Raw genomic sequence first — 21,363 nt, forward strand, 5'->3', positions numbered from 1 at the left:
TGTGCATATTATACATACAATCCTCACCCGTGAACAACAGAGGCAGCCAATTTGTGATTGCTATTAGATTAATTGTCTCAGTCCAATGAAGATGCCTCACAAAAGAAAAGAAAAAACATACAAAGTCATGTGCAAAGCGATGTTTCAAGTCAGTGAGCTTTCCACAAGCAATTGTTAAACGCCTAATATAGAATTCATACTGCATCACTTGCAAACTCGCAGAATGCCATCCCTAGAAAAAGGAAGAAATCTTGATACCAATCAAACATGGGAATGGCATGTCCATACGAAGTGCAGACTTATTGCTGTAAAAAAAAATGAAGCAGCCACGCACAACCTCTCTGCATTCAAGACCCAAGCATAAGGATACTCAACTCGGAGATGCAGAAAATCAAAGCAACCACCCAGGCAAAGACAAGACAAATTTATGTGGGAAATTAATTCCCTGCAACAGCGTGGTAGGAAGAAAGTGGAGACTGCGGTAATAAAAGAAACTTTTGTCCAAAAAAAAATCGATATTGATCAGTCTCTCAAGCCAAGCCCAGAAAATCAAGCAAACCCCGCAGCAAATAAAAATAGAATACAAACTGTGAGCAAAAGAAGATAATGTCTATAACGAAGTCAATTAATATAAAAATATCTTCAGAAACTCTAATGCTTCTGATCACCACAATACCCAAATTTGAGTCTATAAAAGGAAGCACGTTGGAACTAGAACAACCACCGGGCATCAACACGCAAAACCTAGAATCTTTTAAGCTTTCATGCTTTCAAGCACCAAACCATTACCTTCAACCTTTGTTTCTTCCCGTAACTAAAAACCCAGATAACCTAATATGACCCTAACCTTAAATAAGAAATGAAAGCTGAGAATAGAAAAGTTCAAAGGAAAGATAGCATTTTTCATTCATTGCGGCCTCTCTCTTACATTCTGATACTTATAGTATGACTGACCATCAAGATTTAGCCACATGGCAAGCATCTAAGTACATGACAAGCCCTAGAAACTACTATTCCTAAATTGACTAAGACTCCCCATCAACACTCATAACATCACTGCCCCCTGCAAAAGAAGCTTGTCCTCAAGCTTGATATTTGAAATCAGGAAACCGGCTAATGATTTCATCTGCATTTTCCCAAGAGGCTTCTTCTGGGCTGGTGCCACACCACTGAATAAGCCACTGAGTTGTTGCGGTCTTGCCTTGCTTAATCATTCTCCTCTGCATTATTGCTTCAGGGTACCATTTAGGATTAGCTGGGTCAATAACTCGGGGTAGCTGCAGATCAACTGTGAATTTCTCTCCAATTTTTTTCTTGAGTAAAGAAACATGAAAAACATCATGAATCTGAGCTGTAGGTGGTAGCTTGAGCCGATATGCAACTGATCCAATCTTCTCCATAATTTCAAATGGTCCATAGTACTTACCTGCTAGCTTGTTGAAGGGCCGCTTTTGTACTGATTGTTGTTTACACGGCTGTAACTTCAGGTACACCATGTCTCCCACTGCAAACACCCTTTCAGTATGTCTTTTGTCATAAAAATGTTTCATCAGCTCTTGAGCAAGTTGCAAATTCCTTTTGAGCACTGCCAGCAATTCCTCTCTATGAGTCAGCTGTTTCTCCACTTGATCAATTGTTGTTGAACCAGGCACATATGGTGTGATTGTAGGAGGAGCATACCCATACAAAGCCTCAAAGGGTGACATCTTGATTGTAGAGTGAAAAGCTGAATTATACCACCATTCAGCCCATGGCAGAGCTGCAGGCCAATCATGTGGGTTCTCACCTACTGTGCATCTAAGATATTGCTCCAAAGTCCTGTTCAAATTCTCAGTCTGTCCATCAGATTGTGGGTGATAAGCTGAAGATCTGCTGAGTTTAGTGCCTTGTAATTTGAAAAAAGATTCCCAAAACAAGCTCATGAAAGTTGGGTCTCTGTCAGACACAATGTTGTCAGGCATTCCATGCAATTTGAAAATCTCATTCACAAAAACCTGAGCCAAAGAAACAGCTGTATAGGGGTGTGATAATGGAATGAAATGGGCATATTTGGTGAATTTATCAATGATTACCCAAATAACATTGTGGCCAGTAGATTTAAACTTAGGCAGGCCCTCTATGAAGTCTATGGAAATAGTAGACCAAGCCCTATCAGGTATTGGCAATGGCTGCAACAATCCAGGAGGTAGCATTGTTTCATAGTGATGCCTCTGGCAAGTGTCACATTATGATACAAACTTTTTGACATATGCTTGTAACCCTGGCCAAGCAAAATTGTTGTGCACTCTCTTGTAAGTTCTAGATCTGCCTGCATGTCCTCCTTCATATCCCTCATGATATTCAGCCACAATCTTGTCTCTCCATCCATCTTCATCGGGCACAAAAATTTTTGTTTTATAAAATAGTTGGCCATTAGAAAGAGTGTAATGCCTCTTACCATCAGGTTGTTGTTGTAGCAGTTGGATGATGGTGCTTGCCTTCGAGTTCTTTGCACAAGAAGCTTGTATGTCCTTCACAAACTCATGAACAAGTTGAGATTGTCCAGTGATAGCTGCCAAAGTCGGGCCTCTAGACAAGGCATCAGGTGCAGCATTGTTTTTTCCAGCCTTGTATTGTATAGAATAGTCGTATCCTAGCAATTTAAGTAGCCATTTCTGCTGAGCTGGTGTTGTGATCTTTTGACTCAAAAAATGTTCAATTGTTCTGTGATCTTTAAAAATCTTGAAGTGATTGCCAAGGAGGTAAGGTCTCCAATGTTGGACAGCACTCACCACAGCAAGCATCTCTTTGTCATAAACTGAGAGAGCTAGGTGTCTTTGAGCTAAAGCCTTGCTTAAATATGCAATAGGGTGGCCTTCTTGTGACAAAACAGCTCCAATTCCCAAATCAGAAACATCACACTCAATGAAAATTCCTTTGAAAAATCAGGAAATGCCAAGACAGGTGTAGAGACAAGTGCCTGTTTTAAAGCTTGAAATGCAGCCATAGCCTTCTCAGTTCACAAAAAAGCATCTTTTCTTAACAAATCGGTAAGTGGTTTGGCAATGATCCCAAAATGCTTGACATACTTCCTATAACAACCAGCTAGCCCTAAGAACCCTTTGAGCTTTTTCACAGTAGTTGGTACTGGCCATTCTTGTACACACTTGACCTTGGTAGGGTCAACTGCCACTCCTTGAGAACTCACAATGTGACCTAGATATTCCACTTGAGATACCCAAAGCTACACTTACTTAACTTCACCTTTAAGGCATGATCTACCAATCTTTGGAATACTATTTCCAAGTGTTTAGTATGCGCATTGAGTGAGGGGCTGTAAATTAATATGTCATCAAAAAACACAAGAACAAATTTGCGCAAAAGATCACGAAGTACCTCATTTAGGCAAGATTGGAATGTGGAGGGAGCATTTGTTAATCCGAATGGCATAACGAGGAATTCATAATGGCCTGAATGAGTCCTAAATGCAGTCTTTGCAATGTCATCCTCATGCATCCTTATTTGATGGTAACCAGATCTGAGGTCTAGTTTTGAAAAAATTGATGTTCCATGTACTTCATCAATCAGTTCATCAACAACGGGAATATGGTATTTGTCCTTCACTGTCACAGCATTTAGAGCTCGGTAATCCACATAAATCCTCCAAGAGCCATCTTTCTTCTTCACCAACAACACAGGGGCTGAAAAAGGACTAACACTTGCTCTTATGATCCCACTGTTCAGCATTTCTTGAATTATCTTCTCAATCTCACCCTTTTGGAAGGGTATCTATATGGCCTCACATTGATTGGTGCTGTGTTTGGGAACAACTCAATTCTATGGTCTTGAGCTCTAGTGGGTGGTAACTCAGTAGGTTCTTCAAACAATGTTGCAAACTTTGTGATTAGAGGTTGGATCTGAGGATGCACCTGCTTGTCTGATTGAGACACTGCATTCACTTGAACCAACACTGCCTCCCTTTCTTTTTTCAGCAATTTGGACATGCACTTGCAACTGACCACAGTAGCTTTTGTCTCGGTCTCCCCTTGTAGCCTATATTGCACTCCTTCCACAACGAATCCCATCTTCTTTGTCTCAAAGTTCCAAAGTATATCCCCTAACGATTTTAGCCAGCTTGCACCTAGAATGAGTTCACATCCAGAAGGGAGAACATAATAATTGAAAGTGAAAACATACCCTTGCAGGTGCACCTCTAGTCTTGCCATCTTATTGGTTGTCATGAACTGACCTCCTGCCAGCCTTACTTTTACTGTTTTTATTGTTTTCACTTGATGAGGGATGTTCCTAAGCAAAGTGGGATGTACAAAGCAATGTGATGCACCAGAGTCAATAAGAATGTGCACAAGTTTCATGTTGAGTCTCCCTTTCACTTGCATTGTACTTGAGCTACTATCATCTCCCATGGCATGCAACTGCACTTCTTCAACCTGTTCCTCACCTAGTGGTTGCTCATCCCCATTGGTATCATTTGGAGCTTGCAGCTCTATCTCATCTGGAACCACTTCCAAAGCCATAACACCAGTGCCTTGCCTACAGTTGTGACCTGGTCTAAACTGGTCATCACAAAACAAGCATTGACCATTTGCCCTTCTTTGTAGATACTCAGCATGAGTTAGTCTCCTATTTCTTCCACCAAGATTTCCAGTTGGTGGCCTAGTAGCAGCTCGTACCGGGGTGGGGGTAGGCAAAGCAGGCCTTGTAGGAGCAAGTGTAGGAGTTATCACATTGGCATTTCTTGGCTGATAAGATACTCTTGGTTGCAGCCTGAGGTTTTGTTCTTCAAACAACTTGGCGAGTTCACATGCATCATATAACGTTTTTGGCTTCAATGCTCGAACATTGGCTCTAATGTTCTCTTTCAGAAGGACAACAACTGTTGTGGCGTGAAACCACTAGCCATCCTTGACAATCGAGTGAATTGGTCCATGAAATGCTCCACACTTCCAGTTTGACTCATCCTAGCTAATGTAGCTTGATAATCAGTCACATTGTGGCCACCAAATTCCCTCATTAATAGTTCAGCTACCCCTGACCAAGTTTGTGCAAACTCATGTCGAAACATGAACCATCGATCCGAAGCTTTTTCCACTAAATGCATAGTAGCTATAGCAAGCTTTCTATCCTCTGGCACTTGGTAAAACTCAAAGTACTGCTCGGCTTTGTTAAGCCATTCAACTGGATCACCCCCTCCAAAAGTACTTAGCTCCAGCTTGAGTTGCTCATTGTTGGTAAATTGGGATCAGACCAACTGGGTGTGCCTTGTTGACCAGGCAAAACAAACGCTTGTGTTGGTGTAGGGACTGTACTCATGGTGTAAGTAGATGGTGCTGATTGATAAGCGGGCTGTGAGTATGGATGTATTTGTGGTGAAATTGGTATATATGGTTGATATTGGCAAGAGGGGTTGTATGGCTGGTACGTAGCCAAAATGGGCGGGACAAAATGTGGTTGAGCAGAATTTTGTTGAGCAAAATTTGGGTTTACAAAACTGTAGGATGGTGGAGCAAAATTGGAAAGTCCAAAATTGCCTCCTGTAGGAGGAATGTAGCCATTGTTCCTATTGTATTATGTAGAACCCCCAAAATTTGAGTGTGGAGTGTAAGATATTCTGCTAGTAGGTTGAGATGGTGGTGGTTTAGGGTTAGGGATTTCAGACATCTTCTCCTTTCCCTTCTCACTCAACCCTCCGTATTCAAACGGTCTAGTGGGTTGAGAGCACGGTATAGAACCAACCTTGGCAACAGTTAAGGCATTCATGACCACCCCGGAGGCATTAGTAATAATAGGCCTAGATGTAGTGAACTCAAACAACTCCTCAGTCTCAACATTAACAATAGCACTATCAATCGGAGATGTTGGCACGAGTGAAGTGTTGGGGTTACCGTCGATGGGCAGTGGAAGAGATGTAGGTTGTTTTCTATGAGGTGATGTAGCTGCAGACACCAAAGGCGTTGTAGCACTCCCAGAAGGCAGCGAATCAAACTGCAAGAGCGACATATCGACCTTATTAGCAGTGGCCGCCGACGAAGCCCGTAAGGACCTTAGCTCCTCCATTAGCTCATATCTGAAGGACTTGAGAATCTCTTGTAGATCTGAGATTTGAGCAGCAGTCTGTGCCTTGTGCTCTTTCAACTCCGCTTCAACACAAGTAAGATCGGACATTGGAGGGTTGCTATTACCTCCTTGACCCTTTGGCCGCCCCATGATAAACCCAGATGTGTGGCTCTGGTACCAGATAATATGACCCTAACCATAAATAAGAAATGAAAGCTAAGAATGAAAGCTGAGAATAGAAAAGTTCAAAGGAAAGATAGCATTTTTCATTCATTGCGGCCTCTCTCTTACATTCTGATACTTATAGTATGACTGACCATCAAGATCTAGCCACATGGCAAGCATCTAAGTACATGACAAGCCCTAGAAACTATCTGATGAGTTTTAGTAAAATGCAGTGTTTGAAACTACTATTCCTAAATTGACTAAGACTCCCCGTCAACACTCATAACAAAACCTTTCTCTTTCACTGCGGTGTGTTTCACATTGTTAAGCTCTCTTTAATTTCAATATGGTCAATCACGCAAAAATCTTTCCCATCAATCATGTATGGATCGATTTGGCCTAGTCATAGCTTAATTCAAAAAGGACCCCTTACACTAGTACAACCAGAAAATAAGGGATTGTGAACTAGTTTGTGTGTGAAGCAAACTAGTTTTCAAGTTAGAAAGTAAGCAAAATCGAACTTGCAATAAATGCAGCAGCAAATAATAAAACCATAGCAATTTGCTCAAACGACCACCAAAGATAAAGCTTGAAACGACACCAAAGGGAGAAAACGACCACCAATCTACACATTAAATGCACAGTGCTCAGGCACGTTTTCCCATATCAGGAATAAGAAATTGTACTTCTCTCAATGCGCCTATAAAGACTCGCTATAAATCTCTTAAAAATGGTAACGTATTCTTAATTCCTTAACTCCCGAACTTGAATTTCGCACCGGATGCTAACTTAAGCTTCAGATGGTCAAAAGCTGGTGCACCACTGGCCCTTTGACTTGACATTTGGTGTGTGCAAGTCCTACTGAGCTGACACATTGGAATACAGGCTACGAGGCGCATGATCCCCTGGATTCAGCACCCGTAACACATCATATATAGGATAAACTGAATTCCCCCACAAACCCAATTCTGAATCCTTGAAAAACCTCTAGAACAACTCCATTAAAATACACCCCAACTTGATGCAGGGCATCAACAAGAAGCCAAAGAGAAATACTCAAGTTGCAACCCACCTCAAGGACTGTGGCCAAGAAAAGGAGCATATCAAGTTCACATAAAAAAAAAACATATCGATCATATGGTAGTTGCTGACTTTGCTGCCTGTGATGGGAAGTTGATTGACACAAGTCCTTTGCTAATTATTTGTTGATCAAATTGTTGAATAAGTGCAAATGATAATTATGTACTTTCCCTTTTTGATATACTATAATTTTAGGGATGAGAAACCATTTAAGCCTTGTGTAATTAGGGGTGTAAATGAGCCGAGCCAAGCCGAATAATAGGTTGTTCATGTTTGGCTCGTTTTCATTCGATCGAGCTTGAGCCTAACTAAAATTTGATTTTTGTGCTTCATTTTCAAGCTTAGCTCGGCTTGAAAAAGCTCGAATTGGGCTTGGATCGGCTCATTTTAGTAGATGAAATCGAACTCAAATTTTGCCGGTTTGATTCATGAAGAAATTAATAAATAAAAATAAAAATTCAAAATTTGATGTCATAGCATCATAAAAAAAATTGTTTGTTATAAATTAAAAATAACAAATCAAACTCATTATTGAACTTAAAGTTTTCAACTAATTATTCTAAAAAGAGATTTTTCAGCTCTTTCGAACTAATATAATATTTTTATTTCTCATATAAAAATTATACTTTATGTATACTATATTTAATAAGTCATGCTTAATTAATAAACGAGCCGAGCTTTTAACGAGTCTAAGCTAACTCACAAGTTAAATAAGTCGAACGAGCCAAATACTTGTTATTCAAGCTATGCTCATTTTTAAGGTCAGGCTTAATATTAAGCTTCAAGCTCAGCTTATTTAACTTTATGAGCTCGAGCCGAACGAACTAAAAACAAACTGAACACGAGTCGAACACAAGCAGCTCGAGGCTACTTCCAGCCATCTGTGTAATGTTTCCAATATCTCATGTTTGAGGATTGTATTCAGAATTTCAGATTGCCTAGCAGCTTTGCACATAATGCATTTTATGTGCCTGCATTTGTAAACAGAACAACACACAGATGTACCTAGCTGAATCAGAAAGAACATGGCAGTTATACAGTGTTATTCGATAATTCCTGGATAAATTAGTGGTTCACTTCCCATACATCACTAAGTTCAAGGGTGTAAACTTCTCATACTTATCACTGCTCTGAACGTTGCGTTTGTGCCATAATGGAAATGACGATCTTCTCACTGGTTTCAAATAAAGATTACAAGCTAAACCAGTTTTCGGTACTCATGTATTGAGCTTTAGCCACAGGCAGCTGCTATACGTAGATATACGTTTGGAAAGCTGGATTACATATCTTTAGTATATAGCACACATTGCAAATCTTATCAAACAAATAAATCTGCAGAGAGGCTAATGCCAACCATAACCAAGCTTGCTGTTCATATATGCCTTGCTGAAGCTTTTCTCTGCCTTCGTGAGGTCTCTTTTCGCAACTCCAAGAGCTACCTCAGTAACAGCTAGCCTCTCCCTTAAGCCCTTTATTTCAGTCTCTAAGGCATCAACATCCTCTCTGAGTTTCTGTAATACTCCCTCCCTCTCCCCAAATTTCTTCATTCCCAAAGCGGATTGAACAAAAGGCTCCAGCCAACTCAAGTCAAATCTAAAGGTCTGAACCTCCTCCCACAAAACATGAAGATGCTCACAAGGACCATGCTCACATGAATCCTCCATCATATCCTTAACCTTTGCAGTGTTCAAAAAATACAATACTCGGCCCAAAGCTGTGAATGCCCATTCACTAAACATGCGACTTCTTTTCTTCTGGCAGCTAATCAATGAGGGATGCCACGAACAGACTTCTTCCAGCAGTGGAACAAAAGCTTTATCTATTTTCCCAAGTCCTCTAAAATCTATCAGCTCACCAACCGGGTTGGAGGGATCTTCATCGCTATCGTCTACGATAGGAGGGTCAACTGGGCTATCAGTCTCCTGGTACGGAAGCACTTGATCAATTCTTGGTTTAATTTCCAAGCTTGGAACTTGCACATAATTAACATTTGTTTGGACAGGGTAAGATGTTGGTGCATCCTGGAAACTAAGAATCTGATCAGAAGAAAGTGATGTATTTGCTGTTGAACCGTCTGAGTATTTCAAAGACTCCACATCTGAAGACTGACTTTGAAGTTCCTGCTCACGAAAGGCAGTCTCTTGGTCTTTTAGAACCTTAATGTCAGCTTTACTTACTGCAACCTCAGCTTCAACAATACATATGTCATCCACAATATACCCTTCATTCTGGTCATAAAGCTCACTTAGAGGCATGAACGATGTGAAGCCCCAATCACTTTTTTTGGCACAAAACTGATGCTGAGTGTCTGTAAATCAAGATATGAAGGAAAACATCACAAATGCACAGCTCATTATGCAATTATACAAAAACATAAAAAATGGTCTGGTATGCTTGGAAGTCTCAAATAAGTTGTTGGACTTGAGACAATAATTTTAGTGCATATATTATCATAATTATAGAGCAAGTTGACCTCCAATCAGCAAGTAAAATTATTTGAAATAAAAGTATACAAACTTAACAAACCAGAACGAAATGAGCAGATGTACAGATTGTTTTTGAGATAAACAACGGGGTATAAGATAGTACTTAATTTCAAGAAATGACAATCACACATTGAGTAGCAATCTAAAGCTGAATAATTCTACTGCATTCAGAAGTTACCTTGTAATTGAACAAGAGACAAAAGGTCTTCACACACAAAAGAGTAAAATAGAAAAAAAAAATAGATGAAGAAAAATGTAAAGTAAGGATTGATAAAAATACCTATTGTTATCGACTTATCGTTGTTAAATTGATTAACAACAGTCAAGGTGAAATCGGCATATCTAGTCCACCCAGATGGTAACTTTGAAACATCTGCAACATTCAAGTACATTGACAAGTATTGCTTCCCACTGCTCCCCTTTGGGTACACCACAATCTTCCTGATCAAAACCACGCAACCAAGTTTGTGAGGCTCAGTTAATTGGTCTTGTACAGAGAATTATCTTTAAAATAAAATAAAACCTCTGCAGTGAAATTAATCTGTTGTAAAAAATAAAGATAAAATTGAAAAAAAAATCTGTTTGGTAACTTAAATCTAGTAACAGAATAATCAGGTTTACTGACATAATACTCTTATTCATAGCAAAGATGATTTACCTCGCCTCGGCAAACTCCTGGCACGAGAATGTCCATGAATTCAAAAAGTTCAGATTCCCTCGAGGAATCTCTCATCTCTCATGTTAAAATTTTTGATTTTAGACATGAACAAGAACAAACTAAGACCCTCTGCATTCATGTACATCATGCAAATCAGAAGAAAAAAATCCATTATTTGTAAAACTTTCTTCATGTATTGATAAAAAAAAAAGGGGGGGAACGAAAAATTAGAAGACTCTCTTAATGTGCATCATTGCTTTCGTTCATATTCCGTGAACTTGCCACTCCAGGAATCTCTTCATGTACACGCGAGATTGGTAAATATCTTAGTATGATATTGAGATAGTGTATATATATACGCACACACTAAATCTTGTATGCACTCAAGCTTCATAAAATGCTATCAAAATCTCTTTATAACCGATCAACAATTTTCCGTAATTGAATAAATCAACAAATTCTGGGAAATGCAACAGAGAAAACTTCAAACACTGAGAGAAACAAGACGCAAGGGGTGATCTTGAGCCATACTCGACATCACCGACCTGTGAAATAACCCCAAAAAACAAATGAAAAAAAGTATGATCGGTTTAGTTTTGAAATCAGCTGCCGTTGATCCGATTCATACACATACTAATCAGTCCAATATAATCAAACAATCAGATGTTGAAAACAAAAGGCAGGACCCTCTTTTTAATAATAGGAGAATATCAGAGGACAAATATATACATACCATTTGAAATCGCCGACGACGAAACTATCGGAGAAATGTTTGCGGGTTTTGATCTTAGAGAAGTTGTCGATAGTCCAGGTGTAGGTCATGGATATAAGCTCACGACCCTGTTGCTGGCTACCCATTCTTTCAATCCAACGTCCGTAACCAAATCAAACCCACTGGCATGTTGATGAACATATATATATCAGGATAACAAAACGCAGCAGAAGAAGCTAGCCGGATTCAGAGAAAATTTCAGTAAGAAGTACGAAGCATATATACCTTTGTGGAGTCGATTCCGTTTGAGCGAGTAAGAGTGGGGGTTGGAGCTAACTAGGGCGAAGAAAGGGAGTTGAGGTTTGAGATAAGTGGATTGTAGGGCTTTAGAGCAATTGCAGCAGTGGGGTAATCTGAGCAGGCCTCAGGGCTAAATACTAAAATCCACCGGGAAGATATTAGGTGAGTTAGAGGTGTGGAGCTACCTAATCCGACTAATGCTTGGGGTGAGAAAGTTGCATCAAATTTTGTCTGGCCTACCATTACATTTTTGTCGGCCACTTGCATCCCCATGAGCATTTACTATGGGCCGTCAGATTAATTATCTTTGAAAGCAATAAACATAATTCACATCAATTCTTTTTTCATTGTTGTATCGAGAATTGAGAACCAAGGACTGACTGATATAGCCATCTGATATAGGTGAGTTGTATATTAACCTGAGTTAAATATTAGTCCAACCCATCTAAAAATTACCGACAGACGAGATTTATGAGACGAGGTTCAGGTGTGGAGTGGGTCCCAACACAAGAAGAAGACTTGAGACTCCAATCATTATTATTTCTGTAGCTATAAAGATATGTGGCTGTGCTTCATCGATCTCGATAGCCAATTAAAAAACCTTGTGGTTCACTAAAATGAGGAATAGCCAAATTATTGACTTACCAAAAGGAGGCTGAAACTAGGGTGGACTTGAGTTTGCTGATATACATTAGGAAAAATCTCGATGATGTAAGAAAATTTATTAACTATAAAGAAAAAATACACTTAAAAAAAAGACATAAAACATTATCCCTCAAATGTAATATATGAGTTTAAACTAGTTAAATCCAACTCTACAATTCGATAAATCTTCAAACTCTTGTATAACTTTCCCATTGATGAAGTCAACTTGTGGTACTGGCTCCGGAATGGAAGTTTGGGGTGAATTATTAATAGGTGGAGTGCATAAATAAGGCTGAGAGATGACATTTGAACTAGAAAACTCAACATTTTTTCTTGAAAACCATGAGGTAATAAATTTATATCTCTTCAGTAGAGGTTCATACATTATAATCTAACACCTATACATCAAAATATAGATATTCAATTATTCAACTAACCGACGAATTAATCTAATTATAGATATTCAAGTTTTCACGTTTAGATTATCACAAACATGAAAAAAAAAATCAATTGTATCAATAGTAACATTCTTGGTTGCTGGTTAAATATATTAGGATGTGTGCCTAAATAAGACGTCTTTACTCTTTAGGACGAGTTTGTAGAGTTTTAGTTGGGCTAAACACCTACACTTTAAACTTTGTTTGTAGTCTGTGGGTTTAGAAAGACTTTTCATGTATATATATATATATATATATATATATATATCAATATTTATATATATTGCACTGATGTAGGATGAAATAATTGTGTATTATTGAATGATATGGTGGCCTATATATATGCATTTACAAAACCACAATCCCGTAGGATTCGGAGTCCTAATCTATTACGGAGATGCTAATCTATCTCCTAACAGGAAACCTATTAGGCTAAGACACACATAAGGGTAGAATAGTAATTCTCCCGGAACACTCCCCCTTGTGTCGCATGCCTAGGTTGCATGGTGCACATATCGTTGCCTCGGTAAAAACCTTGTCAAGCAAAACAAAAACCTCTTGGGTAAAACAAAAGCTTGATCGAAGGGAAAAAGAGCACAACGCACCAACTACTTAAGGATCTTAACATGAGATGTAGACTCCCCCTGAAGTCTACCAAACTCTAATGTTCTGATAAACGACGCATGCCAATGCTCTTCACATGTTTCACAAAAGTAGATTTAGGCAAAGACTTGGTGAACAAATCCGCAACATTGGATTCTGAACTCACTTGATTGATCTGAACATTCAAGAACTTCTGTTGTTGAACGTTGTAGAAGAACTTAGGCGAAATATGCTTGGTGTTGTCTCCCTTGATGAAACCTAACTTCGTCTGCTCTATGCAAGCAGCATTATCTTCATAAATGCACGTAGGTTGATCAGTTGTAGAGACTAATCCACAAGAATCACGAATATGGCGAACAAGTGATCGTAGCCAAACACATTCTTTAACTGCTTCATGGAGAGCGATGATCTCCGCGTGATTCGAAGAAGTAGCAACAAGAGTTTGCTTTGTGGATCTCCAAGATATCGCCGTATTCCCAATGGTAAACACATAACCGGTTTGAGAACGAGCCTTGTGAGGGTCAGAGAGGTACCCTGCGTCGGCATAACCAACTAACAAGTTGTTTGGAGTCTTTGCATCGGGGGAAAGAGCTGCACGGGACCGGTTGCTGCTCTCGGCACCGCGCACGGTCTCCACGCCATGGCGGCTGGCGGCGTCGCTGCGGCGTACGGCGGCAAGGCCGGGGTCGGCGACGGTGGTGGTGTGGGGAGATACCGTGGCGGTGTTCTCTCTGCAATAGGGGTAGAACAATCCCATGTCAAGGGAACCTTTCAAGTATCGAAACAAATGCTTGATTCCATTCCAATGACGTAGCGTAGGTGCGGAGCTAAATCTAGCTAATAAGTTCACTGCGAAAGATATGTCCGGTCTAGTGCATTGGGCAAGATACAATAGTGCCCCAATCGCACTAAGGTATGGAACTTCAAGACCAAGAACTTCTTCATCATCCTCTTTAGGACGGAAGGGATCCTTCTTGATATCTAAACTTCGGACGACCATGGGAGTAGACAATGGACTGCATAGATCCATATTGAAGCGTCGAAGCATCTTCTGCGTGTAATTTGACTGATGCACCAAGATGCCGTCGGCCCTATGCACAAGCTCAAGGCCGAGACAGAATTTCGTCCTCCCTAGGTCTTTCATCTCAAATTCCGACTTCAAATAAGACACGGTCTCTTCAATCTCATCAAGAGTACCGATTATGTTCATGTCATCAACGTAGACCGCAACGATGACGAATCCGGAATTTGTCTTTCGTATGAACACGCATAGGCATAGTTCATCATTCTTGTAACCCATTCTCACCAAGTATTGATGCAACCGATTGTACCACATTCTTCCGGATTGCTTTAACCCGTACAACGAACGACGTAATTTGACTGCATGAGCACTCCGTGGTCTGGAGGCACTTGATGGAGGTAAAGGTAGTCCCTCTGGAGCTTTCATGTATATCTCTGCGTCAAGATCCCCATAGAGATAAGCTGTGACCACATCCATAAGCTGCATGTTTAGTCTTTCGGACACTACCAGACTAATAAGGTAGCGGAAGGTAATGATGTCCATAACAGGAGAATAAGTCTCTTCATAGTCAATACCAGGTCGTTGTGAGAATCCTTGCGCCACGAGTCTTGTCTTATAGCGCACGATCTCGTTCATCTCATTACGCTTACGAACGAAGACCTATTTATGTCCAACAGGTTTGACATCTCTTGGAGTCAATTGAACCTTTCCGAAGACTTCTCGCTTCGCTAATGAGTCAAGTTCTGCCTAGATTGCTTCCTTCCACTTCGGCCAATCTGCTCTGCGTTCGCATTCAGCTACAGAGTGAGGTTCAACGTCGTCTTCAGATATGATCTCAAGTGTGACGGAATAAGCGAAAACGTCATCAATGCATGTAGTGGCTCGGTTTCGGACCGACTGCTCACTTGTGTAGTTCACTGAGATTTCGTTGTTCTCTGGCATCAAACAAGGTTCCATAGCGTCCCACGGAAATACTTGAGTTGATTCATGGACATAGCTGTAATCAGAGACAACTTCATACGATGGTGATTCATCGTTGATGACGCGCTGTGCCTTAGTCATTCGCTTCTTTCTAGGTTTTGAATCCCTAGAGTTTATCGGTCTCCCCTTTTTTCTTTGAGGAGCCGAGGCCGAAGCTGCTCCATGCCGGGCCATCTCGGCATCATCGCCACAAGGGGCGCCGGCAACACCACGGCGTACGGTGGTGCCGCCGCCGGCCTCCGTCCCACTGTCAGGGGCGGTGCCAACGTTGCTAGGTCCAGGAGCTTGTCTTCCACGCCCGTATTTCGGGACATCCAACCATGCCGGTACGTTCGCAGTGGGTATGTTTGATCTCGTCACTTTAGCAATATCTACAAAGCCGTCGGGCATCGAATCCGCGACTTTCTGGAGGTCGATAATGCGTTGCACTTCTAATAGCTTTGAGCAGTGCGGGGATCATAATGAGACATAGTGGGGACACACCACGTCAATTCCTGACGTTCATTTGGAATGATAACATTCCCATCTCCCCCTAACGACGGGAAGCATGTCTCATCAAAGTGACAATCTGCAAATCTTGCAGTAAAGAGATCTCCGGTGGTTGGTTCTAAGTAGCGGACAATCGTTGGGGAATTATAGCCAACATAGATACATAATCGTCTCTGAGGACCCATCTTAGTACGCAGCGGAGGCGTAATAGGCACATAAACGGCGCAACCAAAGATGCGTAAGTGTGAAATATTGGGTTCGTAACCAGTTACCATCTGGTACGCACTAAACGCTTGGTTAGCCGCGAGTCGGAAACGAATAAGTGTCGCTGCATGCAACACTGCATATCCCCACGCAGAGACCGGCAGGTTAGTACCCATAACCATTGCCCGAGCAACAAGCTGAATACGCTTGATGGTAGCCTCTGCTAGACCGTCTGTGAATGAACATGAGGAACGGGATGTTCAACTTCGATCCCAATAGACATGCAGTAATCATCAAAAGTTTTGGAGGTGAATTCTCCAGCATTATCCAAACGAATGGATTTGATAGGATAATCGGGGTGGTGAGCCCGAAGTTTGATGATCTCAGCTAATAACTTAGCAAATGCAGCATTCCTTGTGGATAACAAAGCGACGTGTGACCAACGCGTCGATGCATCAACCAATACCATGAAATATCGAAAAGGTCCGCATTCTGGTTGAATAGGTCCACAAATGTCACCTTGGATACGTTGTAAGAATGGAATGTTCTCGGTTGAAGCCTTAGCAAAAGAAGGACTTCCTTGAAATTTAGCAAGAGAACAAGCTTTGCAAAACGAGCGATGGGCATCAGAAATTGCCATGGAGGCATGTGTAAGCACGGGAGGCATCACAAGCTCCTGTGAAAGAGGGGATGCCACCACCGACGGCATGAAAGCCGTGGAGCTGCCGAGTGGGGCATGCTCGGCCGCACCATGCGGTGCATGGGTAGGCACGGCCTCACCGTGCGGAGCACGGGTGAGGTGATCCTCCAATCGCTTCCGGGACTTGAAAAATGGATGACCATGTGAATTCTTAAGAATTCTAATCATCATATCACGTCCAGGGTGCCCGAGACGGGCATGCCAAAGCATATAAGAGTCCGAATCACAAAAGTTGCGTTCAACCGCATATGATTCAAAGATCCGAATGGAAGTAAGATACAATCCATTCCCAAGACTCTTCATCTTCTCTAAGATGCGGCGATGGCCTGCTTTCTCAGAGGTAACACAAAGGTATTCCTCTCCATTCTCAACATAAGTATCGAGGTGAAAACCATTGGCACGTATGTCCTTAAAACGTAGCAAGGTGCGGGGAGACTTCGGCGCATAAAGAGCGTCTACGACGTTAAGAGTCGTACCATTAGGCAACATGAAAGAAGCAGTGCCTCTTCCTTGAATGATGGATTTCGAGCCAATCATTGTAGTCATCGAAGAAGTCGAAAACACTAGATCCGTGAACAACTGCCTGTGCCGTAGGACAGTGTGGGTGGTTCCGCAATCAGCTAGACATTCGATTTCACCGCGGGACATCTACAAAATGACAATTAAGAGAGTCAGCAACACGGGAACAATTCTATACAATACGCCGTGGGATATTGTAAGAATGGGAATCAGAACAAAGGTCGATCCCATCGAATGTATCACATGACAATAGTACTACATTCTTCAACTAAAGAGTTGGAAATCATGGTATTGAAGCAGTGAAATACCAAACATTAAACTAGGGTGGTATAAACCATCCAAAAATAGTGTGGAAAACACACACAAAGAGTACCGGTGAGTGCATATAACGGACTTGGAGAAAACCGGAAAACAAACCGGAAAACCATGTCAAAAGAACTCAAAACCGGGTGAATTTTGGATGAGGAAAACGTGGCAGCAGGGACTGCTGCAATATGCCGGAAAAATGACGAGAAACGACGAAAAAATCGTCGAAAAACTCATTGGAAAACCGGCGGCACCGATTGCCGGAAAACCGGCCGGCGGCGGTCGGAACTGGCCGGTATGGAGGCCGGAACTTCAGGTCCGACAGGGGACGCCGGCAGGAACCGGGTGGCGGTGCCGGAAACGCCGGTAAATGGCCGGAAGACGGCGAATATGTTGGCAAAACGTGCCGGAAACGCCTGTATAGTAACCGGGTCTGGCCAAGGCAAAACGACGTCGTTTTCGACGTTCCGAGGTTCGTTTTCCGAATTTTAAGTTCCAAATCCACAATGTAGTGCTATTGGGGTCCCATGTGACCCAAAAAGCGTCCAATTTAAAAACCACGTGAGTTGCACACGTTGATCATCATGCTAAGTGTCGGATAAATAAAATTCTCAAAGAGATCGTCTTGTAAGCAAGAAATGAGAAATTTTATTGAATGCCAATCTTTAATACATCACACATGAACTTCTAATTCCAAAATCAAAAGACTATTACAAAGTCAATGAAAATAACAATGGCGGTCGGCCATAACAATACTTGAATCATAAAGCTAAAGAAGCTAAAACGACTAATCAAAGTCGGGAGTATCCATGGTAGCAACCGGAGGCCTAGCCTTAGAAGCAAGGGGCTCGGGTTTCATGGAGATATGGTGAGTCTCGATCTCATGGTCCTCATCCACATGATTCGATTCGGGTTGTAGAAACTTCTTGTAGGCGGAGTAAGCCTTGATCATCTCTTTGCTAGCGCGACAATCGCGATTAAAGTGCTTGAAGGAGCCACATTTGAAGCATGGAGACTTGCCATTACCAGAAGTGGAGGCATTAGGAGGCGCACGGCCTCCTTGGAGTGTGGGACGGGGACGGCCTCCCCCGGAGGGTGAGGCGCCGCCACCATCACGGGTCCAAGTATTGGACCGAGGCCGAGATCGGCCTTGTTGCCTCCCACCACGAGAGTTGTTATTTTGGTGCTGATATGGAGCGTTCCTTGATTGATTCTTTTGTTTAGGAGCTTTCCCATAGTTAGACTGTGGCGTAGAAATTCTTTTAGTGCCAACAGGTCTATTGTTGTTGTTGAGGAGAATTTCAAAATGTCTCTCCTTCTTAGCCAAGAGTGCCATTAAGTCGGCAAAAGACCGGATCTTCCCTTCCTCTACATGAGTGCGGTACGTATGAGCTTGAACCTCATAGTTGATTGGAAACGTGTCCAATGTCTTATTGAGAAGATCTAGGTCGGTCTTGATGACACCAACGGTGCCAAGATCGGATTGCAAGCATAGCATATCCTGATTGAAATCATCCACTCTCTTATAGTCCAATAGACGGATGTTATCCCATCTAACGGTCAATTCAGGAAGAAGCTTATCATGAACGTTGTTGTACCGCAAGCGTAGTTTGTCCCATAATTCTTTAGGATCTTTTACGTTCAAGTATTGCCTCTTAAGAGTTGCATGGATGTGACGTCTCATGAAGATGAGAGTCTGAGTCTTAGCCATGGGTGGGAAATCAGCAGGAGGGTCGGCAAACATGCCTTCAATCCCTCGGCTCTCGAAAGCGAGTTCCATGTCGGAAACCCAGCGGTGGTATTCCTTTCCTTCTAGATCAAGAAGGCCAAATTCCGGTCGAGATGGCGATGACATCTACAAAACGAATACAAAATCGATTAGATTCAAGTATAATAGGAATTAGAAGGGGTGACGTATATGGTCACAAGAAAAAATCGATGCAAGCGGCGATACTCATGATCGCACCCAAAACAACGGTGCACTCAGGCGACCACACGAAAATCGATTAACTTCCCTTTCAAAACAATCGTGACTCCCCCAGGACCGTCACACAGAAAACATCGACCAAGAGGGGAAACCCATCCCTCTATAGTCTCATCGGCGTTATAAGAAAGGCCGGAATTAAGACAAGAAGAAGGCTAATAGCGCCCGATATAATATATCTATACGTTCAAAAGCGGGAACGTTTATGAAAAATTTACCTTTGAAGGTTTGTAGTATACGGGAGTAGCTTCTCTTGAGCGAAGTCCTTGCTTGTGAATTTCACGTCTCTTGCGTGAATATGCGGGAGGAGCAATTTTGAAGGTTTTGATGCGGGGACTTGCGGGGCAAAAAGATGTTTTTGCGGAGCGAATGCGGAGGAGACCCTGCGGTGCTGCGGGGCTGCGTGCAGGGGCTGCGGGGCTGCGTGCAGGACTTGCAGGCAGGGGCTGCAGGGGCTGCAGGGGGGGTTGCGGCAGGGGCTGCAGGGGGGGCTGCGGCAGGGGCTGCGGGGCTGCAGGGCGGTAGCAGGGGTTGCGGTGGGCAGGGGCTGCGTGCGGCGGGGGCTGCGGTGGGCAGGGGCTGCTTGCGGCGGGCGGTGATGAGTGCTCGATTACTCGACATCAATATTTAACCCTGAACACATCATAGTAGTATAAAGCAAGAGGGTATCGTTCACAAACCGGGGATCCAGCCAGGGCTTAGGATCACAATACTTACACGAATTCATAAAGGTTTTAAGGTTTGATATAGATTTTGGATTGAGTCATAAAAACAGTAAATAAAACCTAAACTAATATATACATGTGATCAACCAACCAACACATAAACAATCACCACAACAACTCACATAGAGGGAATCGAAACAAGTTCTATGTCCATTCTTAGAATCATGCCGAGACATATATTGAGCAACCAAAGATGGATCATGCATTTAGGGTTCTAAGCAGTAACCTAAACACATAGACACTTAACACATTCGATCAATACCAAGCAGCCATAATCGAAATCTAACATGTTCATCTTCATCATGTAATTCCAAAGCCATGCACATTGAATTCATCAAGTATGTCACTTACTTAACCAACAACCATGCAATTCGAAAATCACATAAACAAGAATAAACATGTTCTTAGCATAAGTCTTTAATCCAACAACCTAAATATCATGCTACAAGCATAGTCATAACACTTAGAAATCGAAAATTGATCATAGCTAGGTTCGGTAGAAACCAAAAACAGAAATTCATAAAACCAAAACAATTTTCGAATCCTCTATGTAAATTGAATCAAGTAGCTATGTCATAGACAAAATTGATACAAGATGACACTACACAAATCGCAAGCTTCATCCAAGAACAAGAACAAAACCAAAACCGAAATTAAACAAGAGTGAATCATGGTTACACTTTATAAATCAAGCAATCCACAAGTGTAGCCGAGACTTCTATGGATGAAACCTTCTTCACAAGCGTGTTTGAAGGCTATTGATAGGTGGGGAATGATGGAATCGGTTTTAGGATTTCTTGGAATGGTGAAGGATGAATTCGGTAGAGCTATGGCTGTGTTTGTGTATAGGGCTGATGATGTTGCTGAATGGAGAGGCCGGCCTCTATATATAGAGGTTTAGGAAGCCTTCTTGCTGTGCCAAAAGGAGATAGAAACCAATTGGGAAACTGAAATCCTCTTCGTTATGGATTTGGTTTATGTACTCCATATCCAACTTGATGTAGGAAACCAAGTCCAATAGGGAGATCACTTAAGGGCTGCACGGCATTCTCTTGGTCAAGCTAGGAGTAGCTAGGCCGGCCTCCTCTTCTCCTTCTTCAACTCGAATATGATTTTCTTGTTCAACTAGGAATGCAACTCGGCAACTCTCCTTTCTTTCCAAATATGATTTGTCTTTCTTAAAAAGAAGTCGTCTATTAAGGAATAGGAAAGAATGAAAATAGGAAAGTAGAGTCCTAGTCGAATAAGGAATCATAGCTCAATCAGGAGTTCTAACACTTAGCACAATTCCATC

General features: G+C 41.9%; 2 protein-coding genes across 5 annotated transcripts; both read right to left on the reverse strand.

The window, feature by feature from the left end:
* Positions 1 to 8,450: 8,450 nt before the first annotated feature.
* Positions 8,451 to 11,631, reverse strand: LOC126803242 (MATH domain and coiled-coil domain-containing protein At2g42480-like). Of its 4 annotated transcripts, none has more exons than XM_050531032.1 (4): positions 11,441 to 11,631; positions 11,177 to 11,337; positions 10,066 to 10,226; positions 8,451 to 9,607 (listed from the first exon to the last, which is right to left on the reverse strand). In XM_050531032.1, exons 2-4 carry the CDS (start codon positions 11,299 to 11,301, stop codon positions 8,643 to 8,645), a joined length of 1,251 nt encoding a protein of 416 aa, XP_050386989.1. In that variant the 5' UTR covers positions 11,302 to 11,337; positions 11,441 to 11,631; the 3' UTR covers positions 8,451 to 8,642. The 4 variants fall into 4 exon arrangements, with proteins under 4 accessions (XP_050386989.1, XP_050386990.1, XP_050386992.1 ...); XM_050531033.1 differs by lacking the exon at positions 11,441 to 11,631 and adding an exon at positions 10,444 to 10,572 and having other exon boundaries at positions 10,066 to 10,222; positions 11,177 to 11,317; XM_050531035.1 differs by lacking the exon at positions 11,441 to 11,631 and adding an exon at positions 10,444 to 10,572 and having other exon boundaries at positions 11,177 to 11,317.
* Positions 11,632 to 14,774: 3,143 nt separating this feature from the next.
* On the reverse strand, positions 14,775 to 19,687 carry LOC126803450 (uncharacterized). Its single transcript, XM_050531258.1, has 3 exons — positions 19,563 to 19,687; positions 18,471 to 19,215; positions 14,775 to 14,797 (listed from the first exon to the last, which is right to left on the reverse strand). Exons 2-3 carry the CDS (start codon positions 19,213 to 19,215, stop codon positions 14,775 to 14,777), a joined length of 768 nt encoding a protein of 255 aa, XP_050387215.1. The 5' UTR covers positions 19,563 to 19,687.
* Positions 19,688 to 21,363: the final 1,676 nt, after the last annotated feature.

The sequence above is a fragment of the Argentina anserina genome, chromosome 7 (assembly GCF_933775445.1).
Source record: "Argentina anserina chromosome 7, drPotAnse1.1, whole genome shotgun sequence".
NCBI lineage: Eukaryota > Viridiplantae > Streptophyta > Magnoliopsida > Rosales > Rosaceae > Argentina > Argentina anserina.

Excerpts from the sequence above, each read along its gene's own strand:
- LOC126803242 (XM_050531032.1), bottom strand. The coding sequence starts at position 11,301 with ATGGGTAGCCAGCAACAGGGTCGTGAGCTTATATCCATGACCTACACC. Across the intron at positions 10,227-11,176 it reads GTCGTCGGCGATTTCAAATG|GAAGATTGTGGTGTACCCAA; the intron begins GTATGTATATAT and ends GGTTTTGATCAG. Across the intron at positions 9,608-10,065 it reads CGATAAGTCGATAACAATAG|ACACTCAGCATCAGTTTTGT; the intron begins GTATTTTTATCA and ends CTTGATTTACAG.
- LOC126803450 (XM_050531258.1), bottom strand. The coding sequence starts at position 19,215 with ATGTCATCGCCATCTCGACCGGAATTTGGCCTTCTTGATCTAGAAGGA. Across the intron at positions 14,798-18,470 it reads CAATACTTGGACCCGTGATG|ATGAACGAGATCGTGCGCTA; the intron begins GTGGCGGCGCCT and ends AAGCGTAATGAG.